This window comes from Hyperolius riggenbachi, chromosome 3 (genome assembly GCF_040937935.1).
Source record: "Hyperolius riggenbachi isolate aHypRig1 chromosome 3, aHypRig1.pri, whole genome shotgun sequence".
Lineage (NCBI taxonomy): Eukaryota > Metazoa > Chordata > Amphibia > Anura > Hyperoliidae > Hyperolius > Hyperolius riggenbachi.
In genome coordinates this window covers 380152651-380175909 of record NC_090648.1, presented here as the reverse complement: position 1 = coordinate 380175909, position 23259 = coordinate 380152651, and the positions used below count along the sequence as shown (strand labels likewise).

Below are 23259 nucleotides of genomic sequence, written 5' to 3'. Positions count from 1 at the left end.
TAAGAAAGCAGTGACTGCAAGCCAGATAACTAGAGATTAGGGTGTTGGAGGGGTTGGGGACCCCAGGGAACCTCTTACTCTAATAGCAATCATTGTGTGATGGCTGGGGTGGGAGGGATGGAGGGGCGCACTTTGGTGTCTCAGCCTTGGGTGCTGGAGGACCTTGTCCCAGCTCTGAAAAAAAGTAGTGTAGAGGAAGCAGGGCTGGTTCTCCCATAAACCAGCGTGAATTGCATGCTTCCGGGCGGCTTGAATTAGAGGGCGGTAAGCTGACTGATTCACAGCATGATGCTAAGGCTGCCTGCAGGCAGCTATGACTAGGATCCAGATCTGTTGCCATAGCAGAGGAGAGGTTTTTGGATCAAGCTGAAGCTGTGCCTGTTCTGTGCCAATCTGACTGTGACAGTGAGTAGGAGAGACCCGACAACATCTGTGGCACTTGTGACTTACATGGCAAACAGCAGAAGGGAGGAGTGGCACTGGCAGAGCCTGAGGAGGAGTGGAGGACGCGGCCGAGGGATGAGGAAGTATCTGCCCACCCCCACTGACAATCACACTAAGCGAGGTGTTCTTAAAGAAGTAGGAGAGTGAGTTGTTTGTTTGCCCCACTCCCAGCCAACCAGCCGGGTGCCGCCTTCTAAAGTCTGACTGTCATGGACGGATTTTTGGGAAGGCCCTACAGGCCCATGCCTAAGGTGGATGTATTCCAGGGGCATGTGGCCAAAGTGAGGAGCTGTCTTCACAATTACTGTAATCACCTCCAAACTGCTGCAGCCATTACAGGCTGGTGGCCGCCCTAGTCCGCTGCATCCACAGCCCGTTATGCTCTGAACAATGCAGCTTGTCCTTGTGTACAGCAGAAGGCTGACCACAGGAACTAGAAGATGAAACTGGAGCATCAGCTACTATCAGCTCATGTAAACAACCTCCGCCATAGGGCTTCTGACTATACATCAGCCCCAGCAGTGCAGCGTGCTAACATTAGCTGGTGAGCTGCAGGAAGAGAACAGTTCAGGCTGCAATGCTCCTGCAGCTGTTACTGTGCCAGACAAATACCCACTGTGGTCCAGGACATGGGTGAAAGGGACGGAAATTGGCCAAAGTCAGATTCAGCACTTGGTAAGGACCAAGTGTTTTTTGTTTTTTTTGCACTGCTTCTCCCCTTCCCCCCTGGCACATATGCATACAATACCTGCACCAACTCCGCTCTCCATCTCCAAAACAAACTCCCGCTACCTGCATCTCCCTCCAAACACTCACAGCACCTGCACCTTTTCCCCCTCAACACTCAAACTCACAGCACCTGAATCCCCCCACCTCAACACTCACAGCACCTGCCCCTCCTCCCCCTCCTGCCAGCACTCGCTCTCACAGCACCTGCATCCTCCCCACCCCCTCAACGCTTACAGCACCTGCATCCCCCCCCAACACTCACAGCACTTGCATCCCCTTGACATTCACGAAGCCTGCATCCCCAACCACCACCACTCACACACACTCGCAATACCTGCATCCCCACCCTCAAACCACCACCACCAGTGACACACACACACACACACACACACACACACACACACACACACACACACACACACAATATGCCTGCATTCCCCTCACACACGCTCACAATACCTGAACCCCCAATCACCACACACACACACACACTCATAATACCCCCCCCCCCCCCCCCGCACAAACACCAACCCAATCCAAAAAAGTTTTAGTGGCAGGACCAAAATACATTTAGCATTGCCAAAGCAAAAACACAGCATTAACATGGGGGGGGGGGGGGGGGGGGGGGTAGGGGGGAATAAGGGAAGGGTATAGGGGGATGGGGTATGTAGTCCTTAGGGTGTGGGGGATGTAAGGGACAATATGGGGGGGCTGGGATATACAGTCCATGGGGGGTATTGGGGGTATACAGTCCATGTGATATCAGGTTCCTCTCAGTTGGTGGCAGGCTGTGGCATATCGGGCAGCTATTTGCACGGTTGTTTCCTCCTCCCCCAGTAGGATGTAGAGTTTCCTCTCCTCATCTGTGGAGGTAAAATCCTGGATGTGGGCGGAGCGTCTCTGGAAGTGGGCGGTCCTCACAGGTGCGTATTTGCTGCAGTGTAGCATGAAGTGGGCCTCATCCTCCAAGACCTCCTGGTCACATTGTCTGCACAGTCTCTCCTCCCGGGGCTTCCATGTCCGTCTGTGCCGCCCTGTCTCTACCTCTACTCTAGATGGAAGATTTCTGTTGGGCTGGAGTCCCATTTTGATTGGTCTGGGTAGGTGACTGGACCCCATACCTCACTGCTATAGAGCAGGATTGGGGTGATGATGCTGTCGAATATCTTTACCCACGCTCTCACTGCTGGTTTTAGGTGGTAAAGCTGCCTTCTGATGGCATAAATTGTTCTGCAGGCTTTTTCTTTCAGGGCCTTTACTGCTGGTTTATAGCTTTCTGATTGGTTGATCTCCAGCCCCAGGTAGGTGTAGCTGTTGGTGGACACCAGTGGGGAGCCATTTAATATAAATGAGGAGGTGGGGTTTTTATTTCCATTCTTCCTCTGGAACACCATCACTTTTATCTTCTTTGGGTTGATGGGCAGTGCCCATGTGGTACAGAAACTCTCCAATACTGCCAGGCTGTCCTGTAGCCCTTTCTCTGTTGGGGAGAGCAGCAAAAGGTCATCTGCATACAGCAGGAACTTCACCTCACGGTCATGAAGGAGGAGGCCTGGAGCTGGGGAGGATTCCAGGGCTACAGCCAGTTGGTTAATGTATATGTTAACTTTCCTGGCGGTAAGCCCGAGCTGAGCTCGGGCTATGCCGCGCAGGAGGATATCTCTGCTTCTGGTGGGGCGATTTGCTCCATTCAAAGTGCTGTACGCGCAGCTAGCACTTTGCTAGCTGCACGTACAGCTTGATCGCCGCCGCTCTGCGGCGATCGCCCGCACGCAGCGGCGCAAGAGGGCCCCCCCCCACCAGAGCCCTGCGCTGCCCGGACCAATGAGTTCTGGGCAGCGCTATGGGCTGGATCGGAGGCCTCTGACGTCAGGACGTCGGCTGACATCCATGACGTCATTCCGATCGTCGCCATGGCGACAGGAGAAGCCAAACAGGGGATCGCGTTATATACGCGTTCCCCTGTTTGCTATTGATGCCGGCGACGATCGCACTAGAGGGACACATGCGCCCTCTAGTGGTGTTTCATGTAGCTACCACTCTGGTAGCTTTACATGAAACAAAATTTTTTTTTTTTTTTAAAAAGGATTTTTGACTATTTGGCAAAAACAATTAACCGCCAGGATAGTGTTGGGCTCAGATTTCAGCCCTGCCTGACTCCTCGACCCTGCTTGAAGAAGGCACTTCTCTTCCCATCACACTGCATTGGTTCCCAGTATATGAATTCTTGATAACAGCATAGGTTTTTCCTCCTATTCCACTCTCTAGGAGTTTTAGGAAAAGGTCTGGGTGCCATACCGAGTCAAACGCCTTCTTAAAATCAACAAAGCAAGCGTGTATTTTGCCATGTGAGCTGTGGACATGGGTCTTGATGAGCCTGTGCAGTGTGTAGATGTGGTCGGTTGTGCGGTGGTTTGGCATGAACCCGGCTTGGCTTTTGCGGAGTACGTCCTGCTGTGTGAGGAAGGAGAGGATCCTTTTATTGATGATGCTGTTAAACAGTTTCCCCAGTGTGCTGCTGACGCAGATTCCTCTGTAGTTTGCTGGATCATATCTGTCCCCATTCTTGTAGATGGGTGTTATGAGGCCTTCGCTCCAGGCCTGAGGAAAGGAGCCTGCACTCAGGCCAAATTTGATTGGATCCCAAAAGTATTCCAACCAATAGATGAACGTGATGAGCGAGTTGATTATCCTCATGCCTGTGGAGAGGTGAGCAGCAGATGCTGCCAAACTTCAGTAATCTCTGGACGACTGAGAACAATAACCTCCCAGTGCAGCACTTAACTGGCCATTCATTAGTGAGATTCTTCATATAGGTGTGTTTTCTTTTGGGGGGAATTTTTTTTTTCTACTACAGAAAGCAGCAATTTAGCAGTCATTTCCACTGACTTGGTGGAAAGACAATCACACCTGTAATATCAGGGGTGCTGATAAGGCTTTGGTCTTGAATGTCTAATTACTTTGTTTCTAGCAAAATGAAACCTAGATAGCATAAAAGTAGGTATTCTTTATTCATTAGATCCCAAATGTCATCAACAAACCTGAACTGAAAATAAACTTAGTGTAGTAGTAGTAATGTTAAGTAGAACATTTTAAATTTCAATTTAAAGTTAACATGAAGTGAAACTTTGAATAAAGGTTAGATACACACCTTAGAAGAGGGGAGCCTCTGGATAGTCCTGAGGCTTCACCCATTGTCCTTGACCCCACTGATCTAGCACTGGGGTACCTGAGACGAAAAGAAAAAAAAAATTGTTCATACCTGGGGCTTACTCCAGCCCCCTTCAAGCTGGACGGTTCCTTTCCATCCTCCTCCACCTCCTGAATCCTCCGCTATAAGTGCCAGTAATTTCCCAAGTCAGCGCAGCCCGGCTGTGCCCCATCGTCCCCTTGCAACCGGAGGTGTTTTGCGCCTCCGCAGTAGTGCTCTCCCAGCAATGGGAGCGCAATAGGGCGAGTTGCTGGGCTACGCATGCTCAGTAAGCCCCAACTTGGGAAATTACCGAGACCCACAGCGGACTATCCAGGTGGTGGAGAAGGACGGCGGCAAGGGACCGATCAGCCTGAAGGGGACTAGAGGAAGCCCCAGGTATGTATAAAACTCTTTCTTTGGCTCATCTCAGGTTTACTTTAAAACAAATCAGACGAGGGCCTGTCGTATTTGCTCTCAGGGCCATGCTGTCCTCTGCATCTGTGCAAGTCTTGTCTGCGCAGTAGCATGGAGCCTGCTTTGTGCTACTGTGCAGGAGCAGACAGGACTCGTGCAGGCCCAGTGCATCCATGCTTATATACAGAGGGGAGAGTGGCCGTGAAGAAGAGGATTCCAGTGAGCAGCAGTGCGGTCGAGAAGGCAAGAAGAAATCTCGGAATCATCCAGAGGCTTCCTTCTACCACTAACTACTAACGTTGGTGCACCGCAAGGCTGCGTGCTGTCTCCACTCCTGTTCTCTCTGTCTACCAACAACTGCACCTCGGCCTCCGACTCCGTCAAAGGTATTTGCAGACAATACCACGCTTATCTGCCTCATCGACAGAAACGGGGAGGACGCTTATCGAAATGAAGTTATGAAGATCTGTAATTGGTGCAAGGACAACAGTCTCGTTCTCAATGCGGCAAAGACCGTGGAACTGATCATGGACTTCCAGAAACTCCCTCCTACCTCCCTACCTGTGTTCATCAATGGGTCCGAGGTCTCCAGAGTTCAAAGCGTACGGTTCCTAGGAACAACCTTAAAGTGAACCAGAGACGAAGCACCCTCATGTGTTTTACCATGGAAATCAGTGGGAACATTAGAGAAAACACTTACCATGCTCTCTGTTCCATCCTCACTGCTAAAAGTGTCTGTTATCTAGCTGAGATAAGAATCCCGGACTGAGCATTGAGTCTGGCTTTGCTATAATGACTCAGCTATAATGATTCCTGAGCAAAGCCAGCAGGGGGCAGGCTTGGACTTGAAGACAGCAAAGAACACAGTCTCAGCTATAATTATTCTGTAGCAAAGCTAGACCGACTGCTTAGTCGGGATTCTTATCTTAGAGGTGATAACAGGCAAATTAAACAGAGAACAATGTAACAAAGAGCAGATTAGGTGTTTACTGTCATGTTCCCACTGATTTATAAGGTAAAATACATGAGGTTGCTTCATCTCTGGTTCTCTTTAACAAGCGACCTCAAATGGGGGCAGAACACTACCAGAACTCAAAATAAAGCACAGCAGTGGTTATTCTTTCTACGCCAATTGAAGAAATTTGGTATGTCACGGGAACTGCTTACCAGCTTTTACACTGCGACCATCGAATCCATCCTCTGCTGCTCCATCATCGTCTGGTACACAGGAGCAACCGCTAAAGACAAATACAAACTCCACAGAGTGATAAACGCAGCAGAAAAGATCATCGGCTCCCACCTGCCCTCGCTAGATCGCCTCTACTCCACAAGGATGAAGACAAGGGCCTCCAAGATTTTACTCGACCCCTTCCACCTGGGCAGACGCTACTTCGAGACCCTTCCATTGGGACGCCGTTTCAGATCTATCCCCTCCAAAACCACTAGGCGCATGAACACCTTCTTTCCCCAAGTAGTTCTCCTGTTGAACTCACTGAACTCAAGACACTCTAACCCCAGGGGCAACCCTTCCTCACAGCTGTAAACTCTGACTAGAAACACGGACTGTCACAGCTGTAAACTCTGACCCTCCCAAGACTCTAATTGTTGCTCTATATGTTTGCCTGTATGTTTGCTTTGCCTTGCTTATGTTTGCCGTGTGTTGTTATATGTTCCTGAACTGCCATTTGCCATGTGAACCACAAGCAATTCCGAGCACACCAGGCGGTGTGCTTGGCTATAATAAAGATGATTCTGATTCTGATTCTACCTTGGCAAGTATCTAACTTTTTCTTCTTTGTTTTTTCACCGGTTTGCTTTCAGCACAAAGCACAATGTTTCTGCAGTTGCAATCAGGAATGTTTGTTGGCCAGAAGTGTTTTAACTTGTAATTACTTTTCAAGAGAGCTGCCCCTTGCATTTGTGATTGCAATTTTCTAACTGCACAGATAAAGCACTGGTTTCTTAACCCTTGTAATAAAAAAGTGTAACACAGGTAAGTCCTGAAGTACCACATAAACCCATGTTCATCTCATTACGTCACATGGTGGTTCAGGTACACTGTACTTGTTTTTCAGATACTGTAGGACCATCCAAAATGCTGTGATCTGTAGCTGAACCTCAGTTGTAATGATCAAGGATGTGGGCACACATGCATATTAATCATATGGGACACTCTGTACCAGATTCTGGATGCACCTTAATCATATGGGACACTCTGTCCCAGATTCTGGACTTCCTCCAGTTCATTCAGTAATTCCTGGTGAGTTGTGTCACACTGGGGAGGAGATTGGCCTGATTATTATCAGATTATATAAATCTCCTGTAACAGAATATCTGATGTATTCAGCAGATTAAACCACACAGTTTTCTTTTTTGTCTAAATTAAATCTCACAAAACAGACTGCTCCTGTTACCAAAATCTTCCCGCTGTGAATCTGGACAGACCCAGATAGATGCAATCACTTGCCAATAAAAAGTTTAACATTTCCTGATCCCTCATTCTTTAGATAAAAAAAAAATAAAGAACCTTAAGAGGGATCAGTATGTAAAAGTGATCATTTATTAGCATATATCATAAAAAACACTATATATATATATATATATATATATATATATATATATATATATATATATATATATATACAGTGGTTTGCTAAAGTATTCGGCTCCCTTGAAGTTTTCCACATTTTGTCACATTACTGCCACAAACATGAATCAATGTTATTGGAATTCCACGTGAAAGACCAATACAAAGTGGTGTACACATGAGAAGTGGAACGAAAATCATACATGATTCCAAACATTTGCTACAAATCAATAACTGCAAAGTGGGGTGTGCGTAATTATTCGGCCCCGGGAGTCAATACTTTGTAGAACCACCTTTTGCAGCAATTACAGCTGCCAGTCTTTTAGGGTATGTCTCTACCAGCTTTGCACATCTAGAGACTGAAATCCTTGCCAATTCTTCTTTGCAAAACAGCTCCAGCTCAGTCAGATTTGATGGACAGCGTTTGTGAACAGCAGTTTTCAGATCTTGCCACAGATTCTTGATTGGATTTAGATCTGGACTTTAACTGGGCCATTCTAATGCCTGGCATACACGGGTCGATCCGATTAGCCGCCGGATCGACTCCCGCCGCGTCCCCGCTCGTCCGCGCAGATCGATTCCCGCTCGTACCCGCCGGCGCTCCTTATCAGCCAATCGATTCCCCGCTATTGTCCGCCAGCGGGGATCAAGCGGGGAATCTATCCGGCAGGTCATCGGACCTGTTAGATATTATCAATCGAGCCATCAGCGACTCAATTGATAAGCCTGCAGTCGAGCCATGTATGCCAGGCATGACACATGGATATGTTTTGTTTTAAACTATTCCATTGTTGCCCTGGCTTTATGTTTAGGGACGTTGTCCTGCTGGAAGGTGAACCTCCACCCCAGTCTCAAGTCTTTTGCAGACTCCAAGAGGTTTTCTTTCAAGATTGCCCTGTATTTGGTTCCATCCATCTTCCCATCAACTCTGACCAGCTTCCCTGTCCCTGCTGAAGAGATGCACCCCCAGAGCATGATGCTGCCACCACCATATTTGACAGTGGGGATGGTGTGTTCAGAGTGATGTGCAGTGTTAGTTTTCTGCCACACATAGCATTTTGCATTTTGGCCAAAAAGTTCCATTCTTCCACATGTTTACTGTGTCCCCCACATGGCTTGTGGCAAACGGGACTTCTTATGCTTTTCTGTTAACAATGGCTTTCTTCTTGCCACTCTTCCATAAGGGCCAACTTTGTGCAGTGCACTATTAATAGTTGTCCTATGGACAGATTCCCCCACCTGAGCTGTAGATCTCTGCAGCTCGTCCAGAGTCACCATGGGCCTCTTGACTGCATTTCTGATCAGCGCTCTACTTGTTTGACCTGTGAGTTTAGGTGGACGGCCTTGTCTTGGTAGGTTTACAGTTGTGCCATACTGCTTCCATTTCTGAATGATCGCTTGAACAGTGCTTTGTGCGATGTTCAAGGCTGGAAACCTTTTTGTAGCCCAAGCCTGCTTTACATTTCTCAATAACTTTATCCCAGACCTGTCTGGTGTGTTCTTTGGACTTCATGGTGTTGTTGCTCCCAATATTCTCTTAGACAACCTCTGAGGCTGTCACAGAGCAGCTGTATTTGTACTGACATTAGATTACACACAGGTGCACTCTATTTAGTCATTAGCACTTATCAGGCAATGTCTATGGGCAACTGACTGCACTCAGACCAAAGGGGGCGGAATAATTACGCACACCCCACTTTGCAGTTATTGATTTGTAAAATATTTTTGGAATCATGTATGGTTTTCATTCCACTTCTCATGTGTACACCACTTTGTATTGGTCTTTCATGTGAAATTCCAATAAAATTGATTCATGTTTGTGGCAGTAATATGAATATATATATATATATATATATATATATATATATATATATATATACACACACACACATACATAGAGAGAGAGAGAGAGAGAACATGTATACACTGTGCCTTTTTATATACAAGAACATATACAGGGAATAGAATTTCAGTTAATTCTTGGTGCCAAAGTAATGAACAGATAAATACATAAACCACAAGGTACAATTATACAGTGCCCCCTACTGGACGTATTTGTCAGGCAGGTAAAATATCATATACGTCCAATGGTTGTGTATGATAATTTTTGGTTTGATAAGGCTTTAATGGGTCCAGTGGCGTAGCTAAGGAGCTATGGGCCCCAGCCCCCGGTGCAAGTTTTACATGGGGCCCCCCAAGCACTCTATACATAACAATTGATACGGTGCACCAAAACCTGCCAATGGCAACTACAGTGTCAGAGGTGCAAGAAAGGGATGGGGAGCAGCTTGGTAATGAGTACTACTATTTAAAGCATCTAAAGAAGTGATTATTACCAGCACAGGACCAATAGGAAGCTAATATTGTGCTTGAGGGAGGGCCCTTTGGGGCCCCTCTGGCCTAAGGACCCTGATATGGTCACTACCTCTGCACCCCCTATTGCTACGCCACTGAATGGGGCACTTTGGTGAAATAATTAAAATGTAAACATTAAAATAACCACTTTTCACCTAGACCTCTATTTCTCCTTATGGACTGGAGCAGTTTTTATGTTTTAGCTATATTCCTATTTAAAGGATACCCGAAGTGACATATGACATGATGAGATAGACATGGGTATGTACAGTGCCTAGTACACAAATAACTATGCTGTGTTCCTTTTTTCTTTCTCTGTCTGAAAGAGTTAAATATCAGGAATGTAAGTGGCTGACTCAGTCCTGACTCAGACAGGAAGTGATTACAGTGTGACCCTCACTGATAAGAAATTTCCCTTTTTATCTCTTTCTTGCTCTCAAAAGCCATTTTCTGCTAGGAAAGTGTTTTATAGTTGGAATTTCTCATCAGTGAGGGTTACACTGTAGTCATTCCCTGTCTGAGTCAGGACTGAGTCAGCCACTTACATACCTGATATTTAACACTTTCAGGCAGAGAAAGAAAAAAAGGAACAGAGCATAGTTATTTGTGTGCTAGGCACTGTACATACACATGTCTATCTCATCATGTCACATGTCACTTCGGGTATCCTTTAATCACCAATAACTTTATTACTTCTTATGACACCTAATATACTGTATGTATATCATTTATTTTTCAGGAGAAACTAGACTATTTAGTCTAGTGGTCCCCCTGCATCATTATAGCTTTACCTGGTAATCTAGTGGTCAGTCCAACCCCCTTTGTAGCTTTCCTTGGTATTCTAATGGTCCCCTCACCCTTCCCACTTATAGCAGTCCCTAGTAGTCCAGTGGTCCCTCCTACCTCCTTATAGCTTTATCTGGTAGTCTAGTGGTCCCATCTCCTATCTTATTGTGGTCCCTGGTAGTCTAATGGTCTGGTGGACTCAAAGCGCCAGAGTTGCAGCCAATTGGATGCATGCTATAAGCAGTAGCAGTGTTGGGGAGTCTTGCCCAAGGTCTCCTACTGAATAGGTGCTGGCTTACTGAACAGGAAGAGCCCTTTTTCTTGTGGCTCTCCCGGAAGTCTAATTGCCCCCCTACCTGCTTTGCAGAGGTAAGCAGCAGGAAGCGATAAAAGTAAGGTAAGTATCTATTCCTGTTCCTGTGGTGATTGCAGCACTACCCCTGGCTTGTTGTGATGCCAGCCCTGTGTATTGTTAGTCCCCATAATTATTGCCTGGGGGGATGAGCACAGGCACGTGCTAGCATGCACTCTGTGATTACTTACTGACACTACAGATATAACACTCACACCCTTCTGCCAAAAGAGAGGGCAATAGTCAGATGCGTTACAGTCATAAAAAGTGCCTATTACATAAGTTCATAAACTCTTTTTTTAAGAAGAAAAATTCTGAAAATTTGTCCAAAATTAAATCAAAATAAACATACCTGAATGCCTCCCCCCCCCCCCCCTTCCGGTATAAGGCACATTTATTAACATCAACGCTAAGAAAACTGGAGCAAGTCTCATGTAGTTACCCAGAATAGCCAATCACAATCCATGTTTCCTTTAATAGCTGAATCCTGATTAGTTGCCATTGGCAGCAATACGATTTTTGCTCCAGGTCTCAATAAATCAGCTCATGTGACTTTATTATACACTGGACTGCTTTATTGAGTTGCTTCAGTTGTGCTTTAAGGGTCAGACGTTGGGGGTGAACAGCTGCAGCTTGATACAGGTGGCTGTTTTTGACTGATTTTGAAAACTTTGTACAGATTTTGAGCCTCGTTGCACTAACAATGTCCTCTGTGGCCACACAGGGTTAATAATGACTTGTGTTACAAAAGCAGAACTTTTAATCCTAAATATAACAAAGAGATCTGTTATCACCTGCCGTATCTTCTGTCACTGGCCAGAGAGTGTGAAATCAGCTCAGGATTGTGAAACCACAAACCTGATGACATTCTGTGGGAACCTCAGCTTGGCTCCCAGCACACTCTGTGGACCCCACATGCCTTCTTTGTGGCCACAAAAAAGTTCATCCTCACACAGTAAAAGTAGCTTGATTGTGGGAAACCAATACTAACACCATAACTGAGTACATACAGTAACAGAGGCACACGGTGCCGGTGAGAAATGACAGCAGGAAATATTGATAGTCCCTCCCATGTTCTAGACGAGCACCGATAAAAATGGCACTGCAATAGGGGCAAAAGTAGAAGCCGCAATTAGCCACAATTAAATTAAATTATGGCGCCCGATAAATAGCGGGGGTGGAATGGTTAAGGCTCGGCAGCAGGGATGGAGTGGTTAAGGGTTAGGCACCAGGTGGGGTCTTATGGTTAGGAATAGGTGGTGGGAGGGTTCAGTGGGAGAGTAGGCAGGGGCTTTATTATATAGTACATTACCTACTCCCAGCGATTGCATCTCCTCCACTTCCTGCTTAGTTTGCAAGCGTCCTGCAGCCTGCCAATCATCGCGCCGCTTCAGTCCCGGCATGGGGATTGCCTGGCTAGAGGACACCTGCAAACTAACCAGGAAGTGGAGGAGACGTGATCACCGGGAGCTGGTAATGTATAATAATGCTAGATCCCGTTAATGACATCTTGTTACTAATGCTATTTAACATTTCAGAAATGTCCTAAATCGTCAAATAACGCTAGTAACAAGATGTCATTACCAGCATCAGCCTGCTCCATCATTTTGCTGAGCTATTTTTAAATGTACCTATTCCAGGCTTCGGGCCTCATCCATCTATGCCACATGAGGAACATGGAACCTGATGGTTAATGTTTCTCATGAGGGGTATCTTTCCTTGCCTGTGATGTAGGAAACCTATCCCTAACCTATCCCTAAACCCTACTTATATGGTGAGTGAATGCCAAATTAAACAGTAACAACTTGTTTCAGAGGCCACAGTAATGTTAGAATGTTCCAAATCAAACTACCTCTCTCTACCCACCTCTGCTCTTCCTCTCTGCTTTTTGCATAAGCAGAAAGGACCACCTTCCCACACAACCATCGCAACCAATCCGCTGTCTCCCATAGCTGCCCTGTTAGTCCTGCACTCCCATAGTATAACTGATAACATAACCACTTCAGGTAGGAGAGGGCATAGGATTAAAGTCTGACAACACAAACCATCAGAATCAGGGGCGTAACAATAGACCCTGCAAGGGATGCCTCCGCAGGGGGGGCCCAGAAGCCACAGGGGGCCCGTGACGGGGGGGGGGGGGGGAAGTTTGAGAGACTGACAGCTAAGGGCATGGAGAGAAAAAACGTATTTTGCTTTCGCTCCATTGTTATATTGACTGCATGTGTCCACAACACAGATAAGGACTCATACACACTTTGGAATTAGTACATTGTCCCTGCTCCCTAGGGTTCATAAAAACATCTGTCTCTCACTGCTGCAAAGCTCTGATGACTTCATGTACAACATTACAAACAAAGGAGTCACATTTTGAAAAAAAGTTTTAGACTTTCGCTTTTCAGCAATCACTCCGAAAGAATTTCTAGATTCTTATCACATACAGGCTAATGACCTTATGGCGTCTGATTACTTTTACAACACAGTGGAGTGGAGATTGATGTCTGACTGTTGCTGCCTCATTGAGAGCTTGTTGTCTCACGTCTCCCAGATCCTGTAATAACAGTATCAATCAGTGACATTCTGAATGTTTTGCCAAAGTTACAGTGAATACTATATCTTATGTTCAGCATGTCATTGTTGTTCCTCCATATAGCATGCGCTCTCATGTAGTAAAATAATATGGCTGTGTGTATGTATGTACTGGGGGCAGAGCTGTGACAAAGCACTTGTCGGCTGGAGGAAGCCCCAGGTAAGTAGATCTAGGGGTAGCATAGATTGCCTGACGTTTCCTTTAAGTCTAATGTCTAATCTAGTGTTTTTATCTGCATGGGGAAAACACATTGGTCCTCAGTTTTCCTGTGCAGAAAGTGAGGGGGGTGGGGGGGCCCCATCCACATTTTCGCGGGGTGCCCAGTGATGTCTAGTTACGCCCCTGGGCAGAATAATAAGGGGTGAATGATGAAAGGGCAGATTCCCAGACCAGAACCCAGCCCTCCCATCTGCGCAGGAACCTGAAGCAAACTAACGCCTGGTATTCACTTGAGTTTTGTCACCCAAAATTATCTCTGTAGAGAGGGGACAATAACTAAGTGAAAAGCGCCAACACACTGTAGGAAATTCCTTTAAAGTTCCTACAAAGAGCAAATACCATTAGGTGAGGTGATCCTTTCTGGTGTACCCCAAATAGGCCAACAATGTTGGGGGGACACGTGCATACAGGTTCAGAATAAGGTCCACCATTGCTCAAGGCAGAGATACAAAAGTGTGCCCTCTGTACACCCCCCAAAGACCTTGATTACTTCCTCAAGCATAGTGTGAATGGTGTGTTAGCATTTGAAGGGATTCTTATGATTCAAGTGGTTACTCTGCAAAATAACCCACCTCACCAACCAGCCATAACAAATTTGCTGACAGAATTGAACAAAGGACTGAATGTATCCCTATTTTTTGGCTCGTGCCAAACCACTCCCCATCTGACATGTGTGGTCCTCCCCCGCTTCAGTGCATCCTTCTTTTATGTACAACTCCTCCCCTGTTCCATTATATTCCCTTTCATGGGAAGTGCAGCTTCTGACATTAATCTTCTCAGCCATACAGTAGTTCTTTTAGAGATTAGGACAGCAATCTAAATACCAGCTAGCTGAGGGGGGCATCACAGGCAATTTTAACTATGCTTTTATGCATTTCTCACAAGTACACTGTTATACAAAACACCCAGATGTCTGCCGTCATGTGTTTTCCAGCAGGACTCCGCAGCCCACACACTGGATCAGAAATGTTGCTATTAGTCTAACTTTTTGTGGCAATATCTGCAATACCAACTGCCGTGTTCCTGACAGCAAGATGCAGGATTGCCAACACACAAAATTTTACAGTGGCGTAACAGAGACCGAGTTCATTACTTCTGATACTTCAGAGCATGGACATAGAGGCCTAGGCCAAATCTTTTTGAGACTACATTGTGGAGGGCTGGCTACTACTTGTGGCATCAATTGTGGGATAAAATATACAGATCAAACTGACTGATATGACAAGTGGATGTGCTCTCCCCCTTCCACCCGCCCAAAAATCCTCCCACATAATTAGGCAACCCCCCCCCCCAAACCATGATTAAGCAGGTCCCCCCACCACACACACACACGAAAAATAACATAATTTGGCAGCATATCCCATCCAATTTACACATAATTTGCCAGTGTTACATTGGGCTGACCAGTAAAGTCAGCAGTTGGCTGATGGTGTAATGGTTAAGGGCTCTGCCTCTGACACAGGAGACCAGGGTTCGAATCTCGGCTCAGCTTGTTCAGTAAGCCAGTAAGCCAGCACTAATTCAGTAGGAGACCTTTGGCAAGTCTCCCTTACACTGCTACTGCCAATAGAGCGCGCCCTAGTGGCTGCTGCTCTGCTCTGGCGCTTTGAGTCCGCAAGGAGAAAAGCGCAATATAAATGTTATTTGTCTTGTCTATTTGTCTAAAGTCCCAGCTGCTCTGCATTCTGACCTTCAATGCTGGGGAGGTGGTGGCCCATGGACCACCAGTGTGACATTGCTGGGCTAATCGATCTTTATAACATCAAAGGTAAAAATAAATGTATATCAGGTTATTTAAATGCCTGAGAATACATAAAACAGTAAAAAAAAGGGTGCATATGGCTAGTGGTCTAATTAGGCACCACTAATACAAAATATTGGGTATTGGGCAGCGGAGTGGAAATAGCGGGCACTGGTGCAGCACCTGCTATATATCAGGCACTGGGGATGCCCAAATGCCGATATTTTGTGGTGCCAATAAGTAGGTAGTGCGTGTGTGTGTGTGTGGGGGGGAATTTAGGTGTTAGGGAGGTTGTGTGTGCAGGGGGGGGGGGGGTGGTGCTAGGTTTACTGTAGGTATTAGGGAGGTAGTGTGTGCAGGTTTTTTTTAGAGAGGTAGTGTGTGCGTGGGGGGGGGGGGATTTGAGTTTAGGCATTGGGTAGGGAGTGTGTGCGGGGAAGGGGTGTGTGTTAGGTTTAGGTATTAGGGAGGTAGTATGTGCAGGGAAGCTAGCCTTTCTTAGTGTAGTCGCACCTGGAACAGGCAAGCAGCAGAGGCAGATCAGACGGTCTGCATTCTGGTTCTGGGTCAGTGATTCAGAAAGTGTTAGAATTAGAGGAATAACACAACAGAAAGACAGGCAGCATTCTATAAAGGAATACAAATATCTCTGTGAGTGCAGGTTTTCTTTAAGAAGGTGATTTAGGATTCAGGTGGGAAGGGCTTCCCTGCAGGTATGTGAGGTAGATTTTATTAGCAGGTGTTTTGTCAAATCCATCCAGCACAAAAAGCGTCTTACTACAGTCACAGCTTAGATTACCTGCTTCATCATATGAGTGCAAGGTGCATACAAGGTGAGTCCTTCATCCATGATATTGTGGGGTAATTGGGCTATTTACCTTCTAATTGGGGAGCTATGCTCTGTGACAGCTTGTATGCTTCAATTTTATAACATTTTAAATAAATACATTTTATGTAATAGCAGGCCAAGTCTTCTCAAACCAACCACAGGCAGTGGGCGTAGGATGCCGACATGCCAAGCGTACTTACAGCTGAAGTAGAAGGGCTCTGCTCACCATTCGATCTGATAAAACATCCAGATTTTATTAATTAAACTGCTGACAATCAACAACTGATAGCTCACGTGGTCAACACTACAAAATAGATGAGCTCTATGAATACATTTCATGGTCCCTACCATGAGGCATTCCAAACTGTTTACATCAATTTTCTCAACAATAAACCAATGTTACTCAATGTTTTTCAACATTTTTATAGCATCACCAGCCACTTTCTGAATGATAGTTTTTGCCACAACAAAAAAAATCTTCTCAGATTGACATATACAGTATACTTTTACTAGAACTGCATTCAAAGGGTTAACACAGGCTTTTTAGAAGCTTCCCTTCCAGCAGAGCTGGCCACTTCCGAAACTTTACATAATGTTATCTAGTGTTTAAATGTATTAAGTCAGCAATGTAAACAAAGCCTTCTCTCACACCAGGGGGTCTCACAAAGACAGTGAGACAAGCATAAATGGTTTCTGATGCTTTCTGATTAAGAGGTTGAATAAAGCAGTTATAAATAAAATGCAAAGTCAGCTCTCAGAGTAAAATTACCGTAGTGTATTTTAGGAATGTATAATTTCTAAATGAATAATAATACTTATGAACAAATGCAAATATGCTAACCGTATGGCATATAAAAAGTAAAAAAACAAACATGTTTTTATTGAATATTATGTCAGGGTTTTATACCGCTTTAATGTCACCTTCCATACCACTACGCACTGTGTGGACTTCTCTAAGTCTTCCATTAGGTCTGTGCTTTCCTATTGGCCACGACAGGTTAGAATTGGATATTTAAGGGTGGTTAAAGAGAAACCGTGGCCAAGAATTGAACTTCATCCCAATCAGTAGCTGATACCCCCCTTTTACATGATTAATCTATTTCTTTTCACAAACAGATCATCAGGGGGCTCTGTATGGCTGATATTGTGGTGAAACCCCGCCTACAAGAAACTCTGAGGACCATGGTACTCTTGGCAGTTTCCTGTTTTTGAACCTTGTTGCATTGTGGGAAATAGCTGTTTACAGCTGGGTCCAACTGCCAAAACAGCAAGCAGCAGCTACATCACCTGCCAGCAGTAAAAATGTCACCATGTGATAAATGTTAGAATGTAAATCAGGGATTTAAAGAGAGTATGAAGCGAGAATAAATCTCCCTTCAGACCTCATAGATAGCAGGGGCACGTGTGCCCCTGCTAAACCGCCGATATCCCGCGGCTTAACGGGGGTCCCTGATCCCCCAAATCCCCTCCGTAATGCGGGGGAGCGCTTCCTGGTTGGGGCAGGGCTAACCGCCGCAGCCCTGCCCCACGCGCGTCTGTCAGCGTGTATCTCCGCCTCTCCCCACCCCTCTCAGTCTTCCTTCACTGAGAGGGGCGGGGCCAGGGGAGAGGTGGCGAAGCGCCGCTGATAGACGCGACTGGAGGCAGGGCTGCAGCCGTTAGCCCTGCCTCCAGGAGCGACCAAGTCTGCGACCAAGTGTCGCAGTGGGGGGTTTGGGGGTCAAGGGACCCCCGTTTAGCGGCGCTACACACATGCCCCTGCTAACTATGAGCTCTGAAGCGAGATTTATTCTCGCTTCAGAGTCTCTTTAAAAGATTTTTACAATAGGCAAACACTGACTAAATCATTTATACATAGTTATTGTAAAAATGAAGCACTTTTTTATTACATTATTTTCACTGGAGTTCCTCTTTAAAGAAACTCTGTAACAACATTTTCAGCCTTAGTTCTTCTATCCTATAAGTTCCTTTGCCTGTTCTAATGTGCGCTGGCTTACTGCAGCCTTTCCTAATTGCACAGTGGCTGTGTTATCTCTGTTATATAATCAAATCTGTTTCCTTCTGTCGGCTCTGTCGGGCTAAAGGTAACCATACACTGGTCGATTTGCCAACAGATTCGACCAACAGATAGATCCCTCTCTGATCGAATCTGATCAGAGAGGGATCGTATGGCTACCTTTACTGCAAACAGATTGTGAACCGATTTCAGCCTGAAACCGTTCACAATCTGTTGTGGTGGTGGTGGTGCTGCCGCCGCTCCCCCCCCCCCCCCCCCCCCCGGCCGCATACATTACCTGCTCCGCCGGCGCGACTGGTCTCGACTCTCCAGGTCCGGTATGCTTTACTTCTTCCTGCCCGGCAGAAAGTTTACACAGTAGAGCGCCCTCTACTGTTTAAACTTCTTGCCGGGCTAGAAGAAGTGAATCATGCCGGACCCGGAGACCAGACCAGCGCGGAGACAGAGCAGCGGTGACCGGGGGAGCAGGTAATGTATGCGAGCTCTATTGCGTCGGTCGTCGGGTACTCGAACGCTGCTAGCGACACTCTCCCTACCCGAAGGGCGATCGACGGTAATTTTCTGCACGGAGCGATCGACGGGATCGGATGAAATGGATCGAAATTCGGCGTGTTGCGGGAACGATGTGACAGCAGATTCGATCCCAGTGATTGAATCTGCTGTCGATCTGGCGGGAATCGGCCTAGTGTATGGCCAGCTTTAGGCTTGAATGTGTGGAATGTGCAGGGCTGCTTGTGATTGGATAGAAGCGATACACACCCTCTGCAGGCCCCCTGCAGGCTCTGTATGACTCACACACTCTGCTTATGTGAGCCTATCACAAGCTGGTTAGTTTGTTTGTAAACACTGCCTAAAACTACAAGCCAGGATTGCAGCAGAGAGTGGCAGAAACAGCACAGAGGGGCCCAGGAGAACATAATGAATAGAATGGTATGCTTTTTGCTGTAAACATTTTAGAGTACACATTCTCTTTAAGCTACAAGCTCAGCGCACTTCACTACTTGACAAAGGACGGATCACCCATCCAAAACAGGGACTGTCTGTTGTACCCCACCTGCTGCAATGTGATCCAGTGCTTACACTACTGCTGTCTGTTGTACCCTACCTGCTGCTCATACTATTGCAGAAAGAGCTATGTATTACTGATGGAGCTGTAATTACTGTACTACCTGTTTTTGGAAAACCAAAACTGCTACCTTATTCACTTATACATTGTGTAAAAAGGAACTTAATGTGAACTCCTGTGCTGGATCACTAAGCAACGTTGTGGGACAGCTGAAGAAGTCGACTCTTGCCAAGTTGGCCTAAAACGTTTGTCTCAGCCAATGATTATCTAGTGTGTATGAGGCTTTGCAGTGCACATTGCAGTTTGTAGAGTTTAGCCCTTTACAGAGCTTCTGCTGGTGATTCCTTATCTTCACCAGCAATTTTTATTTGTAGCTACTCTTTGGTGATTTAGAAACACATGATCAGTTATCTTCATGGTCCTTTCTCAGGGAGTGGAAAACAAGGCAGTCTTTTCTTAGTATGAGGTGTGAAGATAATGGTGCGCTATTGCCCTTTATACAGTGTGTGCTTAAAGGATACCCAAAGTGACATGTGACATGATGAGATAGACATGTGTATGTACAGTGCCTAGCACACAATTAACTATGCTGTGTTCCTTTTTTTCTTTCTCTGCCTGAAAGAGTTAAATATCAGGTATGCAAGTGGCTAACTCAGTCCTGACTCAGACAGGAAGTGACTACAGAGTGACCCTCACTGATAAGAAATTCCCATTTGTATCTCTTTCTTGCTCTCAGAAGCCATTTTCTACTAGGAAAGTGTTTTATAGTTGGAATTTCTTATCAGTGAGGGTCACACTGTAGTCACTTCCTGTCAGGACTAAGTCAGCCACTTACATACCGGATATTAAACTCCTTCAGACAGAGAAAGAAAAAAAGGAACACTCTATACTGTACATACACATGTCTATCTCATCATGTCACATGTCACTTCGGGTATCCTTTAAGTGTTTTTGAGCAATTTTTTTACCATTGTCTTTGTGCAGCTGTCTGATTTTAAAGAAAGGAAATGCAGCGCATCACCCAGAAGATAATAGATCCTCAGCTGACAAAATATGTGAACACGGTAAAGCTGGAGGAGAGGACACCGGGCGTCACTGACTCCTCCAAGAGTGAGTAAGAAGAAAATAAGAATGTTTGATTGCTGGTATCACATAGATACTTTCCTGATTGGTGATGAGCAAAATTTTTAATATTCATTTTTTTTTTTCGTGGAATTCCTGGTGTCTACATTCCTGCTGATCTGTCAGGAGTCTGCAGACCTCTGGATTTTGCAGGCTACTCTGGATTAAAGGATACCCGAAGTGACATGTGACATGATGAGATAGACCTGTGTATGTACAGTGCCCAGCACACACATAACTATGTGTTCCTTTTTTTCTTTCTCTGTCTGAAAGAGTTAAATATCAGGTATTTAAGTGGCTGACTCAGTCCTGACTCAGACAGGAAGTGACTACAGTGTGACCCTCACTGATAAGAAATTCCAACTATAAAACACTTTCCTAGCAGAAAATGGCTTCTGAGAGCAAGAAAGATATATAAAAAGGGGAATTTCTTATCAGTGAGGGTCACACTGTAGTCACTTCCTGTCTGAGTCAGGACTGAGTCAGACACTTACATACCTGATATTTAACTCTTTCAGGCAGAGAAAAAAAAGGAACACAGCATAGTTAATTGTGTGCTAGGCACTGTACATACACATGTCTATCTCATCATATCACACGTCCCTTCAGGTATCCTTTAACAAAATCTCTGCAGTTTTGTGAATGTGACTGGTCTAAATTTTGTGGCTCTCTACAATCCTTTGCATATGATGGATGCTGCAATCCATTGAATATTATGGGTCTTTACATCCCTCTAGATCTAATGTGGATAGGGGCTCTACAGCCTCCTATATCCGCAGGTTGTCTGCAGTTCTTTGGATCTTGGACATCTCTGCAGTCAATGGGAGCCTAGGGATATTTTCAAAGTCCTATTGATCTTTTGTAGTGCTCTAGATCTTGATGATCTCTATAGTCCTCTTGATTTGGTGAGCCTCTGCAGTCCTATGCATCTGGGCTGGGGAGGTAGAGCATTCTCTGTAAACCAGATGCAATGACTCTTTGATCTTTCCTGCAGTAAAATTTTGTTATCTGCCTTCTCCCTGACAGATAAGGCCTTTTAGCTTCTATTTAGTTTTCAGGAATCCAGACAGAACTCAACAAACTGTTTGAAGCGCTTTTGCATAAATAATAACAAGACCTCCAGATAATTTCTTCATAGGGCTAGTGCTTTTGTGCTAGTGTTTTTCTCATCATGGGGTTGATTCACAAAGCTTACCTATTTTTACCTTACCTGTAAGGAAAGCTGATGCAGGAGATAAACAATAAGGAAAGATAATTCATGAGATAAACCATGAGTTAAGTCAGTTAAGGAGAAATAAATAATGAGTTAAAGACTCAAGATTAATAACCACTCCATCAAGCCTATGCGCATTTCAGTGCATGCTTTTCACCCTTCTCTTTTCATAATTAGGGTTATACAGGTGGCAGCCATTAGCAATTCCGCCTTTGCCGGACACCTCCTACTCCACCAGTCTGCTGGATTGTGTCCCGGCAATATGAAAGGAAGGGAGGGGTTTCTCCAATAAATGTAAAATATTTTGTATTTGTCATCATGCAGCTGAAAAAAGGCTGCTATTTATTATAATTTAGAAAATAGATTTTATTTCTGAAATCTTGTATTTTTAATTTGGGTCCACTTTAACCACTTGAGGACCTAGGGCTTTCTACCCCTTAAGGACCGGCCACTTTTTTTCCATTCAGACCACTGCAGCTTTCACGGTTTATTGCTCGCTCATACAACCTACCACCTAAATGAATTTTGGCTCCTTTTCTTGTCACTAATAAAGCTTTCTTTTGGTGCTATTTGATTGCTCCTGCGATTTTTACTTTTTATTATATTCATCAAAAAAGACATGAATTTTGGCAAAAAAATGATTTTTTTAACTTTCTGTGCTGACATTTTTCAAATAAAGTAAAATTTCTGTATACATGCAGTGCGAAAAATGTGGACAAACATGTTTTTGATAAAAAAAAAAACCATTCAGTGTATATTTATTGGTTTGGGTAAAAGTTATAGCGTTTACAAACTATGGTGCAAAAAGTGAATTTTCTCATTTTCAAGCATCTATGACTTTTCTGACCCCTGTCATGTTTCATGAGGGGCTAAAATTCCAGGATAGTTTAAATACCCCCCAAATGACCCCATTTTGGAAAGAAGACATCCCAAAGTATTCACTGAGAGGCATAGTGAGTTCATAGAAGATATTATTTTTTGTCACAAGTAAGCGAAAAATGACACTTTGTGAGAAAAAAAAAAGAAAAGTTTCCATTTCTTCTAACTTGCGACAAAAAAAAATGAAATCTGCCACGGACTCACCATGCCCCTCTCTGAATACCTTGAAGGGTCTACTTTCCAAAATGGGGTCATTTGTGGGGTGTGTTTACTGTCCTGACATTTTGGGGGGTGCTAAATTGTAAGCACCCCTGTAAAGGCTAAAGGTGCTCATTGGACTTTGGACCCCTTAGCGCAGTTAGGCTGCAAAAAAGTGCCACACATGTGGTATTGCCATACTCAGGAGAAGTAGTATAATGTGTTTTGGGGTGTATTTTTACACATACCCATGCTGGGTGGGAGAAATATCTCTGTAAATGACAATTTGTTGATTTTTTTTACACACAATTGTCCATTTACAGAGATCTTTCTCCCACTCAGCATGGGTATGTGTAAAAATACACCCCAAAACACATTATACTACTTCTCCTGAGTACGGCGATACCACATGTGTGGCACTTTTTTGCACCCTAACTGCGCTAAAGGGCCCAAAGTCCAATGAGTACCTTTAGGATTTCACAGGTCATTTTGAGAAATTTCGTTTCAAGACTACTCCTCACGGTTTAG

At 45.1% G+C, this 23259-nt stretch overlaps 1 protein-coding gene across 3 annotated transcripts in view; it reads left to right on the top strand.

Annotated features, from left to right (window-relative positions):
- Positions 1-20309: 20309 nt before the first annotated feature.
- LOC137561590 (putative transporter SVOPL) overlaps positions 20310-23259 on the top strand; it is a 116508-nt gene continuing 113558 nt past the window's right edge. For all 3 annotated transcript variants that reach the window (XM_068272899.1, XM_068272898.1, XM_068272900.1), the window contains exon 1: positions 20310-20429. In XM_068272899.1, coding sequence (XP_068129000.1) covers positions 20327-20429 — 103 coding nt within the window. In that variant the 5' untranslated portion in view covers positions 20310-20326. The remainder of the gene's footprint in view (positions 20430-23259) is intronic.